The 18483-nt window shown below is 46.6% G+C and overlaps 1 protein-coding gene across 4 annotated transcripts; it reads left to right on the top strand.

The window, feature by feature from the left end:
• Positions 1-240: 240 nt before the first annotated feature.
• ZNF212 (zinc finger protein 212) lies at positions 241-16249 on the top strand. 4 transcript variants are annotated; one of them, XM_010369171.2, is made up of 5 exons: positions 241-397; positions 10896-11285; positions 11418-11544; positions 13364-13453; positions 14203-16249. In XM_010369171.2, the coding sequence occupies exons 1-5, from the start codon at positions 374-376 to the stop codon at positions 15057-15059; spliced, it is 1488 nt and encodes a 495-aa protein (XP_010367473.1). In that variant the 5' UTR covers positions 241-373; the 3' UTR covers positions 15060-16249. The 4 variants fall into 4 exon arrangements, with proteins under 4 accessions (XP_010367473.1, XP_030789041.1, XP_030789040.1 ...); XM_030933181.1 differs by lacking the exon at positions 241-397 and adding an exon at positions 405-757 and having other exon boundaries at positions 14206-16249; XM_030933180.1 differs by lacking the exon at positions 241-397 and adding an exon at positions 405-757.
• Positions 16250-18483: the final 2234 nt, after the last annotated feature.

Below are 18483 nucleotides of genomic sequence, written 5' to 3'. Positions count from 1 at the left end.
TTTTTGAATCCCTCAAAGCATTTAGCAGAGAGCTGGACATACAGAAGACAGCAGGGTCCCGTGGCTTTGCCTGAAACGCGGAACCCGGTCTTGACTTTTGAGTAACTGAGCCCTCCTGGTGCCCACACTCTGGCCGAGAGTGCCAAGCGGCGTTCTCCCTCCCGCCGCACGGGAGCACTATGGAAAGCCTGCGCAGTGAGGAAGAGCGGCTGGAGCCTGTCTTACGCCGGGGAGGTCGACGCTCCCAGAATGCACCTGGCATCAACACGGCGGTGGCGGCGGCGGTTTCCCGCAGGCTCCGGGGCTCTGTGCAGACAGGAACGCAGCCGGGGGCTCTGAGGCTTGGTCCAGGTGTTGAGGGGCGACTGGAGCCATGGCGGAGTCGGCGCCTGCTCGGGTAAGAGGCCCCGGCGCGCTGGCTCGAGGGCGCGTTGGGGATGGCGGAGTCCCCTGCCCGGGGCGGGGCTTCGCGGTTTGGACGCCGCCGGGGTCTTGGTTTCCCGGGGCTGCAACTGGCGCGGGTGAACGGGAACCCTCCTCCTCGCGACCCCAGTGCTCTGCCCTTTTTTCCCTCCGCTTCCTTCTGCAGCGGGGTCGGAGCCTCGGCGCCGTGCGCCCTTGCCTAGAAACTTCTCCGAAGCTTGTTTTAGGTTGGTGGATGTGTGACCCTGCCCACACATTTTCGCTTTCGTGCCAAAAGAGCCCATTTCCAGGTTGGAGCGGTGACGCAGGATGGAAACGGTCTCCGTCGCTACGAGTGAGCTCTCCCGCTGCCCTGGAGACCCCAGGACTTTCCTGTCTGCGACCACCTCCTGCTTGGTCCTGTGTGTTGTCCGTTTCTCCCGTGCTGCAGATTTCTGTCTTGGGGTTGCAGCCACAGGTTGAAGTCAGCCTGGGCTGCTTCTCCTTGGGAACAGGTGTTATCTACAGTGTAGTTGCTGCATTTTGCATTTTGTTTGTAGAGCTGTAGAGTTGTCCAAACTCTCTCCTTCACCGCCCCCCCTCGCCCCCATCGACCCCCATCGACCATCGCCATTCTGGGAATGTCAAGATACGGAGCTTGGTGTGAGGAAAATCCTATTTGTGTGGAGTCACGAAACGAGTTCAGCCGTAACTCAGCTCTCAGCTATCCATTTGGGTGATTTTAGGCAACTGTGTTCGCCTCTCTGGGTCTCTTTCGTTTTCTTAACTGTAAATCGAGAGTGTAGGAGTAGTTGCTAGATAATCTCTAAGGCTCTAAGGTTCCTTCCAGCTCCGACATTCTCATACTATTCCAGAGTAGTGGTTAATTTAACAACACCGGAGGGTTTGCAACGGAAAGGGCAGCTGGAATTGAATTGATTTTTAATGAAGTGTTCCTTGGTCCAGAAACACTTTGAGAATCATGTTAGATCTTTGTGAGAATGGAGGGCTAAGGAGATTCTGTGGGAAAATTTGATCATGAGCAGGGTGCACTATATTTGATTCTTGTAGAAAGTGCGTTAAGAACTAAGAAGGGAGGGATTGGAAGACTTAGAGAACACAGTATTTGCTTTCAAGGAAGTTAACAGTTGAATTGGGAAGACAAGACACAAATGTTTACGTTATTAACCTCATCTGACTTCTGTAAGCTAGGCTGAGCCAGTCAAAGACTTGGCTTTTCCACAAGATCTAGTTAGTGTTTGAATCCGGCAAGAGGACTCTGCCACAGTTCTTTCTGCCAGGTCACTCCACAGTTACTTACATGTCATCAGTCGACCTTGTTAGGAAGAAGCCTTAAAGAAACCACAGGCCAGGCACAGTGGCTCACGCCTGTCATCCCAGCACTTCGGGAGGCCGAGGCGGGAGGATCAAGAGGTCAGGAGTTCAAGACCGGCCTGGCCAATAGGGTGAAACCCTGTCTGTACTAAAAATACAAAAATTAGCCGGGTGTGGTGGTGTGTGCCAGTGGACCCAGCTACTTGGGAGGCTGAGGCAGAAGAATCGCTTGAACCCGGGAGGCGTGGAGGTTGCAGTGAGCTGAGATCGTGCTACTGCACTGCAACCTGGGTGACAGAGTGAGACTCCGTCTCAAAAAAAAAAAAAAGGCCGGGCACAGTGGCTCACGCCTGTAATCCCAGCACTTTGGGAGGCCGAGGCGGGTGGATCACGAGGTCAGGAGATCCAGACCATCCTGGCTCACACGGTGAAACCCCGTCTCCACTAAAAACACAAAAAATTAGCCGGGTGTGGTGGCGGGCGCCTGTAGTCCCAGTTACTCGGGAGGCTGAGGCACGAGAATGGCGTGAACCGGGGGAGGGGAGCTTGCAGTGAGCGGAGATCGTGCCACTGCATTCCAGCCTGGGCGACAGAGGGAGACTCCGTCTCAAAAAAAAAAAAAAAAATCCACCATAATCCGAAACTATGACTTAAATAACATGAATTTGTCGTTGTAGAACTTATTCAAATTGTTCTTGAGCCTGTTTCTCTTCTCAGACATCTCTTCAGGTGAGGATTCTGTGTCTCTCGTTTGACAGACCAATTATAGGTGCCCTGATGAAACAACTAAAAATGCTGGGAAACCCTGCACATAAATGCATTTGAAATGTATTTTAGTAAAGAATACTTGGAGCCCCAAAACTTAAGCGAAAGAGGGAAATCGAAAGTGGTAAGAGTTCGGAAGCCAACTTTGAGGGCATTGGCTGAACAATCATCTTTGGTGTTTATGATTCAAGGGACCTGCAAAATGGAACACAAATCTCAGAGCCTAAGATGGAAAGTCTAAGAAGCTCCCTAACCCAGTCCCATGAACAGACTTCAAAGGGCAACATTCTGTGTAAGGGTGAACCGAAAGTAAGGTCTGCCCTTCAGGTGATTGCAAAGAAAATTGTTAAACCTTGGCACTGAGGTTACAGGCGTGAGCCACCATGCCCGGCCGTAGTTTCTTTTCTTTTCTTTTTTTCTTTTTCTTTCTTTTTTTTTTTTTGAGAGAGTCTTGCTCTCTTGCTCTGGCTGGCGTGCAATGGAGCAATCTCAGCTCCCTGAAACCTCTGCCTCCCAGGTTCTAAGCGATTTTCCTGCCTCAGCCTCCAGAGTAGCTAGGATTACGGCAGGCGTCACCATGCCTGGCTAATTTTGTATTTTTATAGAGATGGGGTTTCACCATGTTGGCCAGGCTGGTCTCTGAACTCCTGACTTCAGGTGATCCACCTGCCTCAGCCTCCCAAAGTGCTGGGATTACAGGCATGAGCCACTGCACCCAGCCTAAGGCAGAGGGATTTCTTAAAAGCAACCAAAAAAAAAAAAAAAAAAAAGACTACCTTGAAATGAAGTACAGCAAAACTAATGGGGGCCAGCTTCTCAACAGCAACCATGGAAGCCAGACAACAGTAAAATGATGTTGTCAGTAGGCTGAAAGAAAGTAACTATAATCCCATAGTTTTATATGCAGCAAAAATATGTTTCAGAAACAAAGATATAATGAAGACATTTTCAGACAAATTAAAAATGACAATTTGCTACCAGTACACTCTTAGTAAAGGAAATTCTAAAATACGTACCTCAGGTAAAATGAAAATTATCCCAAATAGAAAGTCAGAAAATGTAAGAAGATGTGATGATGCATGGAAATGGTTAAATCTAAACAAATAGTGACTTAATGAAACAGTAACAATTTCTTGTTGTGTTAAAAACAATTAAAATACATGATGGCATTGTTGTAAATATGAGGAAGAGATGATCAGAATTAAACTGTTTAAAGGGCTTTGTTAAAGGGCCTTCTATGTATATTTCCCATAATTTCTAGGATACTTGCTAAACAACTAGAAATTGGTTGTATAATTTACAGATTAGAAAGAGGGATAATAGAATAAGAAAAAATTAAAAGAAGACAAGAAAATAGAGAAGAAAGATGGGATAAATAGCACAAAAAAGATAAAAATAAATAAAAACTAATGAACAATTACAATAAATGTAAATGAATGAAATGTTCAAGTTAAAAGGCATAGATTGTCAGGATGGGGGAAAAATCCAACTAGATGGTTTAAAAGAGATACAACTGGCCGTGCACGATGGCTCACACCTGTAATCCCAGCAGTTTGGGAGGCCGAGGTGGGTGGATCATGAGATCAGGAGATTGAGACCATCCTGGTTAACACAGTGAAATCCCATCTCTACTAAAAATACATAAAATTAGCCGGGCATGGTGGTGGGTGCCTGTAATCCCAGCTCCTCGGGAGGCTGAAGCGGGAGAATCGCTTGAACCCGGGAGGCAGAGGTTGCGGTGAGCCGAGATCTTGCCATTGCACTCCAGCCTGGGCAACAAGAGCGAAACTCTGTCTCAAAAAAAAAAAAAAAAAAAAAAAAGTTGACTTAAATATATTTAGTATCTCTAGAGATAGAAGGCTACTACTACTTTTGTAATGGTAAAAGACTCAATTTTTCAGCTAGATGCAAAATTTCTAAACCTGTATGCACCTAATTACATAGCCTAAAAATATATAAAACAAAATTGACAGAACCGCAAGAAAGATTCACTGTTATAATAGGAGATTTTAATACAACCTTAGTATTTTATCAAATAGAAAAGAATTATAAAGGTGTAGCGCATCCAGTAGAACTTTCCAAGATGATAGAAATGTTCTGTTCTGCACTGTTTAATACAGTAGCCACTAGTCACATGTGGCTTTTGAGCACTTGAAATGTTAACTAGTATGATGGAGGAACTGAGTTTTAAATTTTATTTATTAATTTAATTTTTTTTTTTTTTGATACAGACTCTCACTCTCACCCAGGCAGGAGTAGAGTGGCACGATCTCGGCTCACGGCAACCTCTGCCTCCCGGGTTCAAGTGATTCTTCTGCCTCAGCCTCCCGAGTAGCTGGGATTACAGTTATGCGCCACCACACTCGGCTAAATTTTATATTTTTAGTAGAGACAGGGTTTCATCATATTGGCCAGGCTGGTCTCGAACTCCTGACCTCAAGTCATCTGGCTGTTTTGGCTTCCCAAAGGGTTGGAGTTACAGTCATGAGGCACTGTGTCCGGCTAATTTTATTTAATTTTAACCAGCCACGTGTGACTAGTGGCTATTATATTGGAAGCACAGGTACAGAAATGATTATTTTTACCTTTTTTCTGAGACAGAGCCTCACTCTATTTCCCAGGCTGGAGTGCAGTGGTGTGATCTCAGCTCACTGCAAGCTCCACCTCCCGGGTTCACGCCATTCTCCTGCCTCAGCCTCCCAAGTAGCTGGGACTACAGGCGCCCACCACCACGCCTGGCTAATTTTTTTGTATTTTTAGTAGAGATGGGGTTTCACCATGTTAGCCAGGATGGTCTCCATCTCCTGACCGTGATCTGCCCACCTCGGCCTCCCAAGAGGCTGGAATTACAGGTGTGAGCCACTGTGCCTGGCCAGAAATGATTAATTTTTTATCCATATATCTATCAGTATATAATATCAAAGTGTAGAGACAAAACAAAAGAGAGGAGGCAAAAATAAAAACCTATTGGGAATGAAAATGTGTGCATTCCATGTCTGTTGGTTGATGCTGGTGTGTAGACTGAGATAGCAGGTGAGGCTGTGGAACAGAACACTTCATGCACCCTCTTCATGTGGCTTAGGATTTCTCAAGCGATTCTAGCACCTGGCTGCCTGTGATTTGCCCCACCAGACAGAGAGTGGAGCAGAGACAAACATCCATGTGCCAACCTCCTTTAGTTGCAGATTCACGTGTAAAGTAGATGATGATGTCTTAAGCCACTAAGTATGGGGATTATTTTTCATACAGGAGTTGATGATTGGAATAGATACCTAGGGAATATGTTAAAACATTGAAAGATATTAAAAATGGAGTCTCAAAAGACTGGGCATGGTGACCCATTCCTATAATCCTACCACTTTGGGAGGCTGAGGCGGAGCTCGAGACTAGCCTGGGCAACATGGTGAAACCCTGTCTCTACTAAAAATACAGAAAAATTAACCAGGTGTGGTGGTACACACCTGTAATCCCAGCTACTTGGAAGGCTGAGGCAGGAGAATCACTTGAACCTGAGACGGAGGTTGCAGTAAGCTGAGATCATGCCACTGCACTCCAGCCTGCAGCCTGGGTGACAGAGCGAGAGACTGCATCTCAGGAAAAAAAAAAAAAAGGATTTGCATACTGTGTTTATGAATTGAAATTCATTGGCCGGGTGCAGTGGCTCACGCCTGTAATCCCAGCACTTTGAGAGGCTGAGTTGGGCAGATCACGAGGTCAGCAGATCGAGACCATCCTGGCTAACACGGTGAAACTGCATCTCTACTAAAAATACAAAAAATTAGCCAGGCGTGGTGGCGGGCACCTGTAGTCCCAGCTACTCAGGAGGCTGAGGCAGGATAGTGGCATGAACCCGGGAGGCGGAGCTTGCAGTGAGCCGAGATAGCGCCACTGCTCTCCAGCCTGGGTGACAGCGAGACTCCATCTCAAAAAAAAAAAAAAAAAAAAAAGACTGATTATAAAGGGATATGAGAGAACGTTCTTGGATGATGGAAATATTCATATAATATTCTCCTGCTTTGACATTCTAATAGGCTACAATCCTTAGCCCTTGGCAACCACTGATCTGATTTCTGTCCTTATAGTTTGCTTTTTTCCAAACATGTAAATGAAACAAATGTAGCCTTTTGTGTCTGAATTCTTTTTTTTTTTTTTTGGAGTTTTGCTCTTGTTGCCCAGGCTGGAGTGCAAAGGTGCGATCTCGACTCACCGTAACCTCCACCTCCCAGGTTCAAGTGACTCTCCTGCCTCAGCCTCCCGAGTAGCTGGGATTATAGGCATGCGCCACCCTGCCTGGGTCATTTTGTATTTTTAGTAGACATAGGGTTTCTCCATGTTGGTCAGGCTGGTCTCAAACTTCCAACCTCAGGTGATCCGGCCACTTTGGCCTCTCAAAGTGTTGGGATTATAGGTGTGAGCCACGGTGCCCGGCCCTTCTTCTTTTTTTTTTTTTTTTTTTTTTTTTTTAGGTGGTCTCACTCTGCCACTCAGGTTGCAGTGCAGTAGTGCAATCATGGTTCACTACAACCTTGAACTCCAGGGCTCAAGTGATCCTCCCATCCTCAGCCTCCCAAGTAGCTGGGAGTACAGGCACATGCCACCACGCCTAGTCATTTTAAAAAATTTGTGGAGGGGGGGGTCTCGCTTTGTTGCCCAGGCTGATCTCGAACTCCTGGGCTCAAGTGAGCCACCTTAGCCTCCCAAAGTGTTGGGATTGTAGGTATGAGCCACCATGCCTGACCTGTGTCTGATTCCCATCACTTAGCATGTTGTTACACATGTCAGTGATTTTGGTTCCTTTTTATTACATAGTAGTAGACTTAGTAGTCGAAGTGGTAGTCTACTACTAAGTAGCAGGCTTAGTAGTCTACTAAGCTATATAGGAAAAATACACTAAATATCTAATATGGTATATAATGAAGTGTCTTATATAGTGTATTTGTTTCCTAGGGCTGGTATAACAAACTGGGAAGCTTAAATAACAGAAATGTATTGTCTCACAGTTCTGGAGGTTATGAGTCTGAAATCAAGATGTTTGCAGGGTTGGTTCCTTATGAGGTTTGTGTTTCTCTCCTGGCTTCTGGTGGTACCATGTGTTTTCTTGGTTTGTGGCAGCATAACTTCAGTCTCTGCCTTAATCTTGACATGGCCCATTATGTATTGGTGTAACAGAATACATGAAGTTAGGTAATTCATGAAGAAAAGAGGTTTAGTTGGCTCATAATTCTGGTGGCTGGAAAGTTCAAGACTGGGCAGCTGGGCTTCAAGCTGCTTAAACTCGTGGCAGAAAGTGGAAGGGCAGCAGATGTGTGTAGAGATCACATGGTGACGGAGGCAAGGGAGAGACCGAAGAAGTCAGACTGTTTAACAACTCACTCTAGTAGGAACTAATCCATTCCTGCCAATGACAACTCACCCCTGTGGGAGCGCATTAATTTATTTATGAGGGATATGCCCTCATGATCCAAACACCTCCCACGAGACTTCACCTCCCAACACTGCCTCACTGGGAATAAAATTTCAGCATGGGTTTTGGTGAGGACAAACCATAGTAGACATCTTCTCCCTGTGTGTGTGTCTCTCTGTGTCTAAAGGTCCTCTGTTTTAAGGACATCAGTCATTGGATTAAGGCCCATCCTAATGACCTCATTTTAACCTGATTACCCTTGGAAATACCTTATTTCCAAGTAAGATCACATCCTGAGGTGCTGAGGATTAGGGCTTTACTGTATTATTTTGAGGAGACACAGTTCAACCCATGACATTGGATGGATCACAATTTTTTCATCTATTCACTGGTTCGTGAACATGTGAATTGTTCCCATCATGTTAGATAATTCAAAACAGAAGACAAGAAGAAACTTAGTTTAATCATTCTTTTCAACCTCTTACTATGGAAGGGGAGGGGGGCGTATTCCTTTGCACAGATTCTCACCTATGTTCCTGTCTGGAAAACATGCTACTAAGCGCAGAATGCTGGGCCACAGGAAAGAGGAGACTCACAGACTTAAAGTAGAAGCAAAACAAACATGATGGCATGTATATATCTAGTTTAATATTTTGTTTTGTTTCACTTGTATTTGTTTTTACATTGAACTTTTCTTTTAATCTTTTGTGGGAGGATGTATTTAAGCTTTTGTCTCATGTGTTCCATGATGAATTAACTGACTTGAGTAACTAGAGTAGGTCATGGCCAAACTTAAATGTTCAGTTCTGCACCAGTCAGTTTCCTTTTGTCCCGTGTTCTCCGGACCACGACCCCTGGCCCCAGCAGTTCTTTCCAAGATATTTCCTCTCAGTGTTTTGGTCTTGGTGGCCTCACTGTGGTTTGAAAAGCAGCCATGAATAGTGTGTGTGCCATGAAAGAACATGAAGTTTGCAGAGGGAGTTAGGACTGAAGCGAACGTGCAGGGAGACAGTAGGGGGACAGCTTGGGGAAGACTTCCCGAATGTTGATTTCAGTAATTTTAGCTTCTACGACAGCAATTTTCCTACTGTCAGAGACAGCTCATTAAAGTGAAAATTATAAAGAAAATGTCAGTAGACTTAGTCACATCATTTCAGTAAATATTTTTTAAGGATTTATTCACCATCCTAGCTGCTAGAGTGCAAAGATGAATGGATTAGATCTCGTAGGCCCTGCTAAGGAATTTTGTCTTTATTGTGGGGAGCCATTGAAAGTTTTCAAACAGGGGTGACATGATCAACTGTGAAGTCTGGCAGGGATGTGGAGGCAAGATAAGATGTAAATGACATCTTTTATCATATAGTCCAAAACGTTAAATAAAAATAGGTTTAAAATGAACACCGATACAGGAGTCTCAGAGAATATGCTAAGCGTAAAACATAGGTAACAAAACGTGCACACTGTAATTTCACTTTTGTTGAAAAAAATAAAAGATGAAAAAAGCCTACAGGAAATACACCAAAATTCAAACAGCTTCCTTCCCTCCCTTTCTCTCTCCCTCCCTTCTTTCCTTCCTGTTTTGAGACAGGGTCTCACTCTGTTACTCAGGCTGGAGTGCAGTGGCACGATCTTGGCTCACTGTAGCCTCAACCTCCTGGGCTCAAGCCATCCTCCCACCTCAGTGCCCCAAGTACCTGGGACTATAGGCATGCATCACCATGCCTGGCTAATTTTTTTTTTTTTTTTGAGACGAAGTCTTGCTCTGTTGCCCAGGCTGGAGTGCAGTGGCACGATGTCAGCTCACTGCAAGCTGCAAGTTCTGCCTCCTGGGTTCATGCCATTCTCATGCCTCAGCCTCCCGAGTAGCTGGGACTATAGGCGCCTGCCACCATGCCCGGCTAATTTTTTGTATTTTTAGTAGAGACAGGGTTTCACCTTGTTAGCCGGGATGATCTTGATCTCCTGACCTTGTGATCTGCCTGCCTCGGCCTCCCAAAGTGCTGGGATTACAGGCGTGAGCCACCGCGCCCGGCCTGCTCCTGGCCCATACCCGGCTAATTTTTTGAACTTTTTCTTAGAGACAGGGTTTGCCTTGTTGGCCAGGCTGGTGTCAAACTCCTGAGCTAAAGTGATTCAGCTGCCTTGGCCTCCCAAAGTGTTGGGATTACAGTTGTGAGCCACTGCGGCCAGCCCTAACAGCTTATTTCTGTGTGAGAATATTTTGTGTAATATTTTCTTTCTATTCTTCAGCATTTCTCAACATTATTAATGCAATATCTACATATAATTTTTAGTATCAATAAAAGACATGCTTTTTTTTTTTTTTTTTTTTTTGAGACGGGGTCTCGCTCTATCATCCAGGCTGGAGTGCAGTGGCGTGATCTCCGTGCACTGCAAACTCTGCCTCCCGGGCTCATGCCATTCTCCTGCTTCAGTCTCCTGAGTAGCTGGGGCTACAGGTGCCCGCCACAACTCCCGGCTAATTGTTTTGTATTTTTAGTAGAGACGGGATTTCTTTTTTTTTTTTATTTTTTTATTTATTTATTTATTTATTTTTTTGAGACGGAGTCTCGCTCTGTCGCCCAGGCTGGAGTGCAGTGGCCGGATCTCAGCTCACTGCAAGCTCCGCCTCCTGGGTTTACGCCATTCTCCTGCCTCAGCCTCCCAAGTAGCTGGGACTACAGGCGCCCGCCACCTCGCCCGGCTAGTTTTTTGTATTTTTTAGTAGAGACGGGGTTTCACCGTGTTAGCCAGGATGGTCTCCATCTGCTGACCTTGTGAACCACCTGCCTCAGCCTCCCAAAGTGCTGGGATTACAGGCGAGAGCCACCATGCCCGGCCCAGATGTGCTTTTTTTTTTTTTTTTTTTTTTTTTTTTTTTAAATTAAAAGAAACTAGGTAACCCTGAGCACCAATAGACTTGAACATTGCTTTCTTTACTTGATGTTTGGAAGTGACATTTTCTGACTCTGTGTCTTTGATGTTTCAGCACAGGAGAAAACGACGCTCCACACCTTCAACTTCTTCCACACTTCCTTCACAAGCAACAGAGAAAAGCTCCTATTTTCAGACCACCGAGATCTCACTCTGGACGGTGGTGGCTGCTATTCAGGCTGTGGAGAAGAAGATGGAGTCCCAGGCTGCCCGGCTACAGAGCCTGGAGGGACGCACGGGGACAGCTGAGAAGAAGCTGGCTGACTGTGAGAAGATGGCTGTGGAGTTCGGGAACCAGCTAGAGGGCAAGTGGGCTGTGCTGGGGACCCTGCTGCAGGAGTACGGGCTGCTGCAGAGGCGGCTGGAGAATGTGGAGAACCTGCTGCGCAACAGGAACTTCTGGATCCTGCGGCTGCCCCCGGGCAGCAAGGGGGAGGCCCCCAAGGTAGTCTCATTGAGGATTAAAAGTTAGAAGAGAAGGGGGAGCCAGCCCTTTAATATGTAAGCACCTCAGTTGCTGGCTTTTCTGTCATAGCTGTGAGTAAAGGCACTCACAGTGTGCCATTGGTGATTCCAGGTGTCCAGGTCACTGGAGAATGATGGCGTCTGTTTCACCGAGCAGGAATGGGAGAATCTGGAGGATTGGCAGAAGGAGCTCTACAGAAATGTGATGGAGAGTAACTATGAGACACTGGTCTCTCTGAGTGAGTAGCAGTTTTCTCCCTAGAATTCTGTCTCAGACATACTACAGTTCCTGGCTGGTAGCTTGTAATTCAGACTACACCTGTGGCTCTTGTGGCTGTGGGTCCTCTGTTGGCTTGCACGGGTGGAGAAATGCAAGTCTCTAGGTCCTCCCATTTATAGAGACTTTTGGAAAGCTCTCGGCGTTGTGCCTTTCGTGTTTCTTTTCTGTGGTCACATAGTCTGTTCTTGATAGTATTTTCTAATAAAGAAAATGTCATATACCCTACAGTGTGATATGGCTAGGATTCCTCATGTTGTTTTTTGATTTGTTTTATCTTTTTTTTTTTTTTTTTGAGGTAGAGTCTAGCTGTGTTGCCCAGGCTGGAGTGCAGTGGCGCGATCTTGGCTCACTGTGTCCCGGGTTCAAGTGATTCCTCCTGCTTCAGCGTCCCAAGTAGCTGAGATTACAGGTGCCCACCACCATGCCCAGTTAATTTTTGTATTTTTAGTAGAAACAGGGTTTTACTGTGTTGGCCAGGCTGCTCTTGAACTCCTGACCTCGTGATCTGCCCGCCTCGGCCTTGCAAAGTGCTGGTATTACAGGTGTAAGCCTCTGCGCCAGGCCTGTTTTATCTTTTTTTTTTTTCTTGAGACTCTGTCACCTAGGCTGGAGTGCAGTGGTATGATGTCAGTTCACTGCAGCCTGGACAGCTCGGGCTCAAATGATTCTCCCACCTCAGTTTTCCGAGTAGCTGGGATTACAGGCACATGCCACTGCGCCTGGCTAATTTTTAAATTTTATTTAGACACGTGGGTCTTACTACATTGCCCAGGTTGGTCTTGAACTCTTGGGCTCAAGTGATCCACCTGCATCGGCCTCCCAAAGGGATTACAGGCGTGAGCCTCCGCACGTGGCCTCACATGCTGTTTTTAATATTTAAGACTATTTGAGATGGGTATGATAGCTCAGATCTGTAATCCCAACACTGGGAATCCAAGGTGGGAGGATAGCTTGAGGCTAGGAGTTTGAAACCAGCCTGGGCAACATAGTGAAATCTCTGTTGCTTAAAGAAAAGAAAAAAGATGATTTGACAACCCTATATTACCTTGGATGAGGCAGGCAGCACAGGCTGACCAAAAGCATTTTCTTGGTGTTTGGCCAGAATTATAGCTGGTCATTGTGGTCTCAATGATTTTTGCTTATTGATTAGAAGTACTACTTAATAGGTATAAGTCTTTATATGCAAAATGTTACCTATTACATAATAAATGCGTTTTGTTTGGTAGACAAAGTCTTTTAAAACCTAGGTACTTAGAGGAGTGTCAAGTGCCTGGAGCAGAGTAAGAGGTAAAGAAAATAGAAAATGGGCCAGAAAAGTGACCTTGTAAGCTTGGTTGGGTCACATGCTCTCATTGGGACTGTTTTTCCTTGTCTGTCCCAGTGTCCATCTTACCTTGCAGTGCCTTAGCAAGGATGAAATTAGATCCCCCAAAAGGAAGTACTGGCAAGACTTAAACTGCACACACATGGAGAGGCAGAGGTGGGTGGTGGTGCCATCAAGAGCAGTGGTGGCTCTGTAACCTGCCTGCCTGAGCCACAGGCCCTCTAATGGAGGAGCACTGGAGGCAGCAGCTAGCCAAGTCAGTTGTTAGGATTGGCCAGAATTTTATAATTGTCCCAAACTGCTAGGGGAAACTGACACGAGCAGTAGCCTTTGAATCTGTTGAAGCTTTAGTATATCCTCCCTGCCATTGTTCACCGTGGTCATTGGCAGCTGATCAGTGTGCAGTGAGCTTTTGCTCTCCCCTGGACTCACACCGTGCTGTTTCCCCACCCAGAGGTCCTTGGCCAGACAGAGGGAGAAGCGAAGTTGGGTACAGAGATGCTGGGTGACTTGGAAGAGGAAGGTCCTGGTGGTGCCCACCCAGGTGAGTGGCTCTGGAATATTCTGTTCCCTTCCATAGCCCTCTGCAGCCTAGAGTGAGCTTTCCCATGGCTGAACTGCCAGGTGCTGACTTGGTAACTTCATCTGGCTTTGCTTGTTCTGGACTCCTTTATGATTGTTGTTAGTTCAGCTGTTACATGTGCCTCAACTCCTACCGTCCTGTGGGGCCTTTAAGACTAACGGCCACATCAATCACTCTTCTTCATGCCCTACAGAGTAGAGTACCATACTAGGCGGTAGTCAAAACCTGCCGGAGATTGAGTGTGGGCACGTCAGAGCTTCAGGAGGGAAGGCAGTGCAGGAAAGGCACTTGTCACTAGGTCATTTGGGAGGTTTTGGAGGAAGAACAGAGCTGGACATGAATTTTTAAGCTGTAGGTTTAGTTTGTCTTTAATCATTCAGATTTGTTATTTTAACACTCTTAGTATAGTTGTTACAGTGTATTCTGTCATTTTTCACAGAGATTAAATATAAATTTGTAGACAAGCTTGGAGAACTATAGTTTACAGTATTTTATAAGAGTAATACATTCATATTTCCAATCAACATTGGAAAAACTATACATGAATATAGTTTTATACAAGTCTTGGAACCTAGCCAGTGTCATCCTCCTCTATGTTGTCCTAATTCACTTATTCCTGGGGTGCTTCTGAAATCGACAGATGTTTGGTCCTGAAGAAACCAAAGGTACTAGAATGTGATCTTTTTTGTTGGTCTTCTTCCACTTTGCAGCAGGTGGGGTCATGATCAAACAGGAGCTACAGTATACACAGGAAGGCCCTGCGGATCTTCCTGGAGAGTTCTCATGCATTGCTGAAGAGCAGGCTTTCCTGAGCCCGGAGCAGACTGAGCTCTGGGGCGGTCAGGGCAGTTCTGTCCTCCTGGAAACAGGTCCTGGGGACTCGACTCTACAGGAGCCTGTTGGTAGTAGAGATCCTAGCAGCAGCAGAACTGTGGGCTGCCCGAAGCAAAAATCTCATAGGCAGGTACAACTGGGCCAGGAATGTGGGCAGGGCCTGAAGCTGAAAAAGGACACTTCCCGCCCCTATGAATGTTCTGAGTGTGAGATCACCTTCCGCTATAAGCAGCAGCTGGCCACACATCTGAGCAGCCACTCTGGGTGGGAGTCTTTTACACCTGAGGAGCCAGAGGAGAGCCTTAGGCCCAGGCCACGGCTAAAACCACAGACCAAAAAGGCCAAGCGACATCAGTGTGATGTGTGCCTGAGGAGCTTCAGCTGCAAGGTGAGCCTGGTGACCCATCAGCGTTGCCACCTGCAGGAGGGGCCCAGTGCCGGCCAACATGTCCAGGAGAGGTTCTCACCCAACAGCCTGGTTGCCCTGCCTGGCCACATCCCTTGGAGGAAAAGCCGGAGTTCCCTCATCTGTGGTTACTGTGGCAAGAGCTTCAGTCACCCATCTGACTTGGTGCGGCACCAGCGCATCCACACGGGCGAGCGGCCCTACAGCTGCACCGAGTGTGAGAAGAGCTTTGTCCAGAAGCAACACCTCCTGCAGCACCAGAAGATCCACCAGCGGGAGCGGGGCGGGCTGGCCCTGGAGCCCGGAAGGCCCAATGGCCTGCTTTAAGTGTGCAGCCCCTCGCCCGTCTTGGGGGCGGAGGGGGGTGGCATTGGTTCCCCCAAAGAGACACTGCAGTCAGGGACTGAGTTCTTCCTGAGGGCAGTTGTTTCTGATTTGCCTTCCCTTGTCCCAGTACCAAGCCAAGCCCAAAGGCTGTCCTGAAAACCCTGTGGAAGAAGAGTCCAGGCCAGGTCTTTACCCTGCTGCCAAGTTTGCTGTTTCTTGGCACCTTCAGGTCTCTGGTTTTCTCATTCATGCCAATGCTTGTGGGCTGGGGTTGGCGTTCTGACCCCACAGGGACTGGTGGCTGGTTCCAGGGCTCGTCCTGGCATTTCATGTCTTCCCACGGGGTTGAGTTGGGCCATAGGGGTGAGCAGCTGCCTGGAAGAGTTCTGGGAAGTGTAACCCTCCATTTTTTCTTGTTTTGTAATCTCGTTGTTTAATAACAAGTAGAAGAAATAATTTAAATGAACTGCTTAACCCTACTCTGAAGAACCTTTTTTGGAATTAGATTTTAGTTAATTTTTTAAAGAATACAGCCCAACACTTGTTTTTTACATTTTAAGAGTTGTAGAAGTTGTTCCTCACTTGGGGACTGGACCTGCCCTCTAGGAGGGAATTGTTAATGAGGCTCTTTTAGCCCACTGACGCTTACTTAGGCCAGAGAGCAGGGGACACGGTGCTAGGTTCCCTCGTGTGGTGCTTGGTGCTCTCAAATTGTCTGAAAAGGACCAAGAGGAAAAGAGTTGGAGGGGTAGACCCTGCAGCCCCTGTTGAGAAGAAAGATTCCAGTGAAGTTGCTGATGGTATGGCTGTGGTCTGGGACTTGTGGTGTCTCAGCATACCCCTATCCTCTTCCCACCTCCTCCTGGCTGTGTTCTGCAGCCTCCCAGAGCAGAAGACTACTTTGTTACTTAAGGTTGTTCACCTTGTACTAGTGGTTATTTGAGTTTGTTCCTATTACACCAATCCTTACTTGAGGTGGTTCAGATTACAGTTTCCAAATGCATTCTGAGATTGCCTATTCCAGAGAGGGTAGAGAAAAAGCACACTGATGCTTGTCTCAGGAGTGTTGAATGTGTGCCCCGCTGCTGTCTGGGGGGATGGGAGTGGGCTCTGGGGTCATATGTGAACATCCCCTTGGATGATTTGCAGTTGCCTAGAATAAAACTTGCTACTAGCAAAAAAAAAAAAAAGTTCATACTGGATGTTTTTCTCCATCTGTCAAGAACACTCTCCTGGGGCCAAGGTGGAGGAGAGGCACCTGACCTGGAGTGATGACAGGGAAGGACTGATGGCACAGCCTGACCTGCACTTCCACTTAAACCTAGGACAGAAAACAAGATGTGGCATGGGTGAGAATATTCAGGGGACCTGGAGACAGTCTGGGTGATGGCTATCGGGAGGTAGAAAGAGTAGGTGAAATGTGGATACCCCAGGGAGTGCCAGGCAGCTGTTATGAGCATTGGCTTAGATATATGCCTCGCCATCTAGATCCATCTTAAACACAATGCTGAGGGGAAAAGGTAAGAAATTGAGATCTGTAATATAACACCATTTATATAAATTAAAAATGCATGCACACAATACATTTTGTCAGAACACTTAGGACCAACGGAGACACGTTAAAGACATTACAGTTTTCCATGGGGAGAGGGAACAAATAGAAGGAAACTTGGGTTGCTATAAGGCAGAGGTCCCCAACCTTTTTGGCACCAGGACTGGTTTCATGGAAGACAGTTTTTCCACAGACAGTGGTGGGAGATGGGATGGTTTTGGAATGAAACCATTCCACCTCAGATCACCAGGCATTAGATTCTCATAAGGAGCGCAGAACCTAGATCCCTCTCATGCGCAGTTCACAATAGGGTTCATTCTATGAGAATTTAATGCAGCCACTGATCTGACAGGAGGCAGAGCTCACTTGCTGTGTGGTCTGGTTCCTAACAGGCCATGGACCAGTACTGATCCACAACCCAGGGGTTGGGGCCCCCTGCTATAAGGTATAGGATTGTCTTGTTACAGAAACTGAACATGGAGGGAATCCTTGTAGGGCTGGCACCGTGCGAGGTGGGTAGTAGCTTCGTCAGGAAAACCTTTGGAGTTTCTAAGTTTCTTCTGCAGTCTTTTCTTACCCTCAAGCCTTTGCCTTATAGATACCCCCTCTGTCCTGTCCTTAGTTACTCTTACTTCCCAATTGTTGAGCATTCTAATGTGACCAGCCTTGGGCCTTGCATTGTGGGGAAAAGTGAAGCACAGAATATGGTCCTACCTCTCCAATAAAGTTAAGTTTTCCTTGAGGCTGGGAAATAATTGTATCAAGCAATTGGACTCCTGCGGACACTTGTTGAATACTTGTGTGCTAGGCACTATTTATTTCCATGAAAACAAGTCCTCATAGTTTTGGGTATATTTTCCATATGAGATGTGGGAGGAGGCCTGAGAAGTGACGTAAGATGGCAGAGGTGATGGAAACCCAGACCATCTTGCCTCGGAGCTGCACACTTGGCTGTGGCGTGGTGTTGCTTCTGTAGTTAAGAACTCAGTGTCACTCAGGGGTTAAAAACCCCTGAAGTGTGGGCTCTCAGCTGGCAGCAGCAGCATCCCCTAGGAGCATGAAATGGTGCAGACTCAGGCTCCACCTAGGCCCCCGAATCAGAATCTGCGTCTCAACAAGCTCTCCAGGTGGTTCTGTGCATGCACAGAAGAGGAAAGACTCGCCTCTTCTTGCCTGCTTCTGCCTTCCTTCATTGAAAGCCTGTTCTGCCAGGTGCTGAGAAGAAAACAGGAAATGGACTGTCAGAGGACAGGGATGATGAAGTTAGAAAGATTGAAGTCAACAGGGAAGAATTAAATGCCAAATGTTGGTGACTCATCTATCCTGCCTTTTCTACCCTTCTTGTTTCCCAAGTTAAGGTCCTAGTCATCATTCACCTGAGCTTTTCAGTAACCAGCAGGTCTTCTGCTCTTAGTCACGTCCGTTTTCATTCCAGAGTTAGTGTCCTTGTACACGACTGGATGTAGACTTTCCTCAAAACCTTGCAGTGGCTTTCAGCAGCTACTGATAATGAGCAGTCTTTTTAGTATAGAACTCAAGACTCTTGACAACGTGCGTCACCCTGCATTTTTTTCTCTTTTCACTCTATGATGCTGCCACATTGGGCTTCCTGTCATTCATTCATTCATTCATTCATTTTTTAAAAAAATTTTTTGAGACAGGGTCTCTGTTGCCCAGGCTGAGTGTGCCATCACAGCTCACTGCAGCCTTGACCTCTTGGGCTCAATAGATCCTTCCATCACAGCCTCCCGAGTAGTGGGGACTACAGGTGTGCACCAACCACACCCAGCTGATTTTTGTACCTTTTGTAGAGACAGGGTCCCACTATGTTGCCCAGGCTGGTATCGAACTCCTAGGCTCAAGCAATCCTCC

The sequence above is a fragment of the Rhinopithecus roxellana genome, chromosome 6 (assembly GCF_007565055.1).
Source record: "Rhinopithecus roxellana isolate Shanxi Qingling chromosome 6, ASM756505v1, whole genome shotgun sequence".
In the NCBI taxonomy this organism is placed as follows: Eukaryota; Metazoa; Chordata; class Mammalia; order Primates; family Cercopithecidae; genus Rhinopithecus; species Rhinopithecus roxellana.
The sequence above is the reverse complement of the archived record's forward strand: the minus strand, read 5'-3'. Positions and strand labels throughout refer to the sequence as shown.

Bases quoted from the DNA above. Each gene is read 5' to 3' on its own strand.
- ZNF212 (XM_030933180.1), top strand. From the start codon at position 659: ATGTGTGACCCTGCCCACACATTTTCGCTTTCGTGCCAAAAGAGCCCA. The intron at 11,286-11,417 runs GTAGTCTCATTG...TGGTGATTCCAG, and splicing joins GCAAGGGGGAGGCCCCCAAG to GTGTCCAGGTCACTGGAGAA. The intron at 13,454-14,202 runs GTGAGTGGCTCT...TCCACTTTGCAG, and splicing joins TCCTGGTGGTGCCCACCCAG to CAGGTGGGGTCATGATCAAA.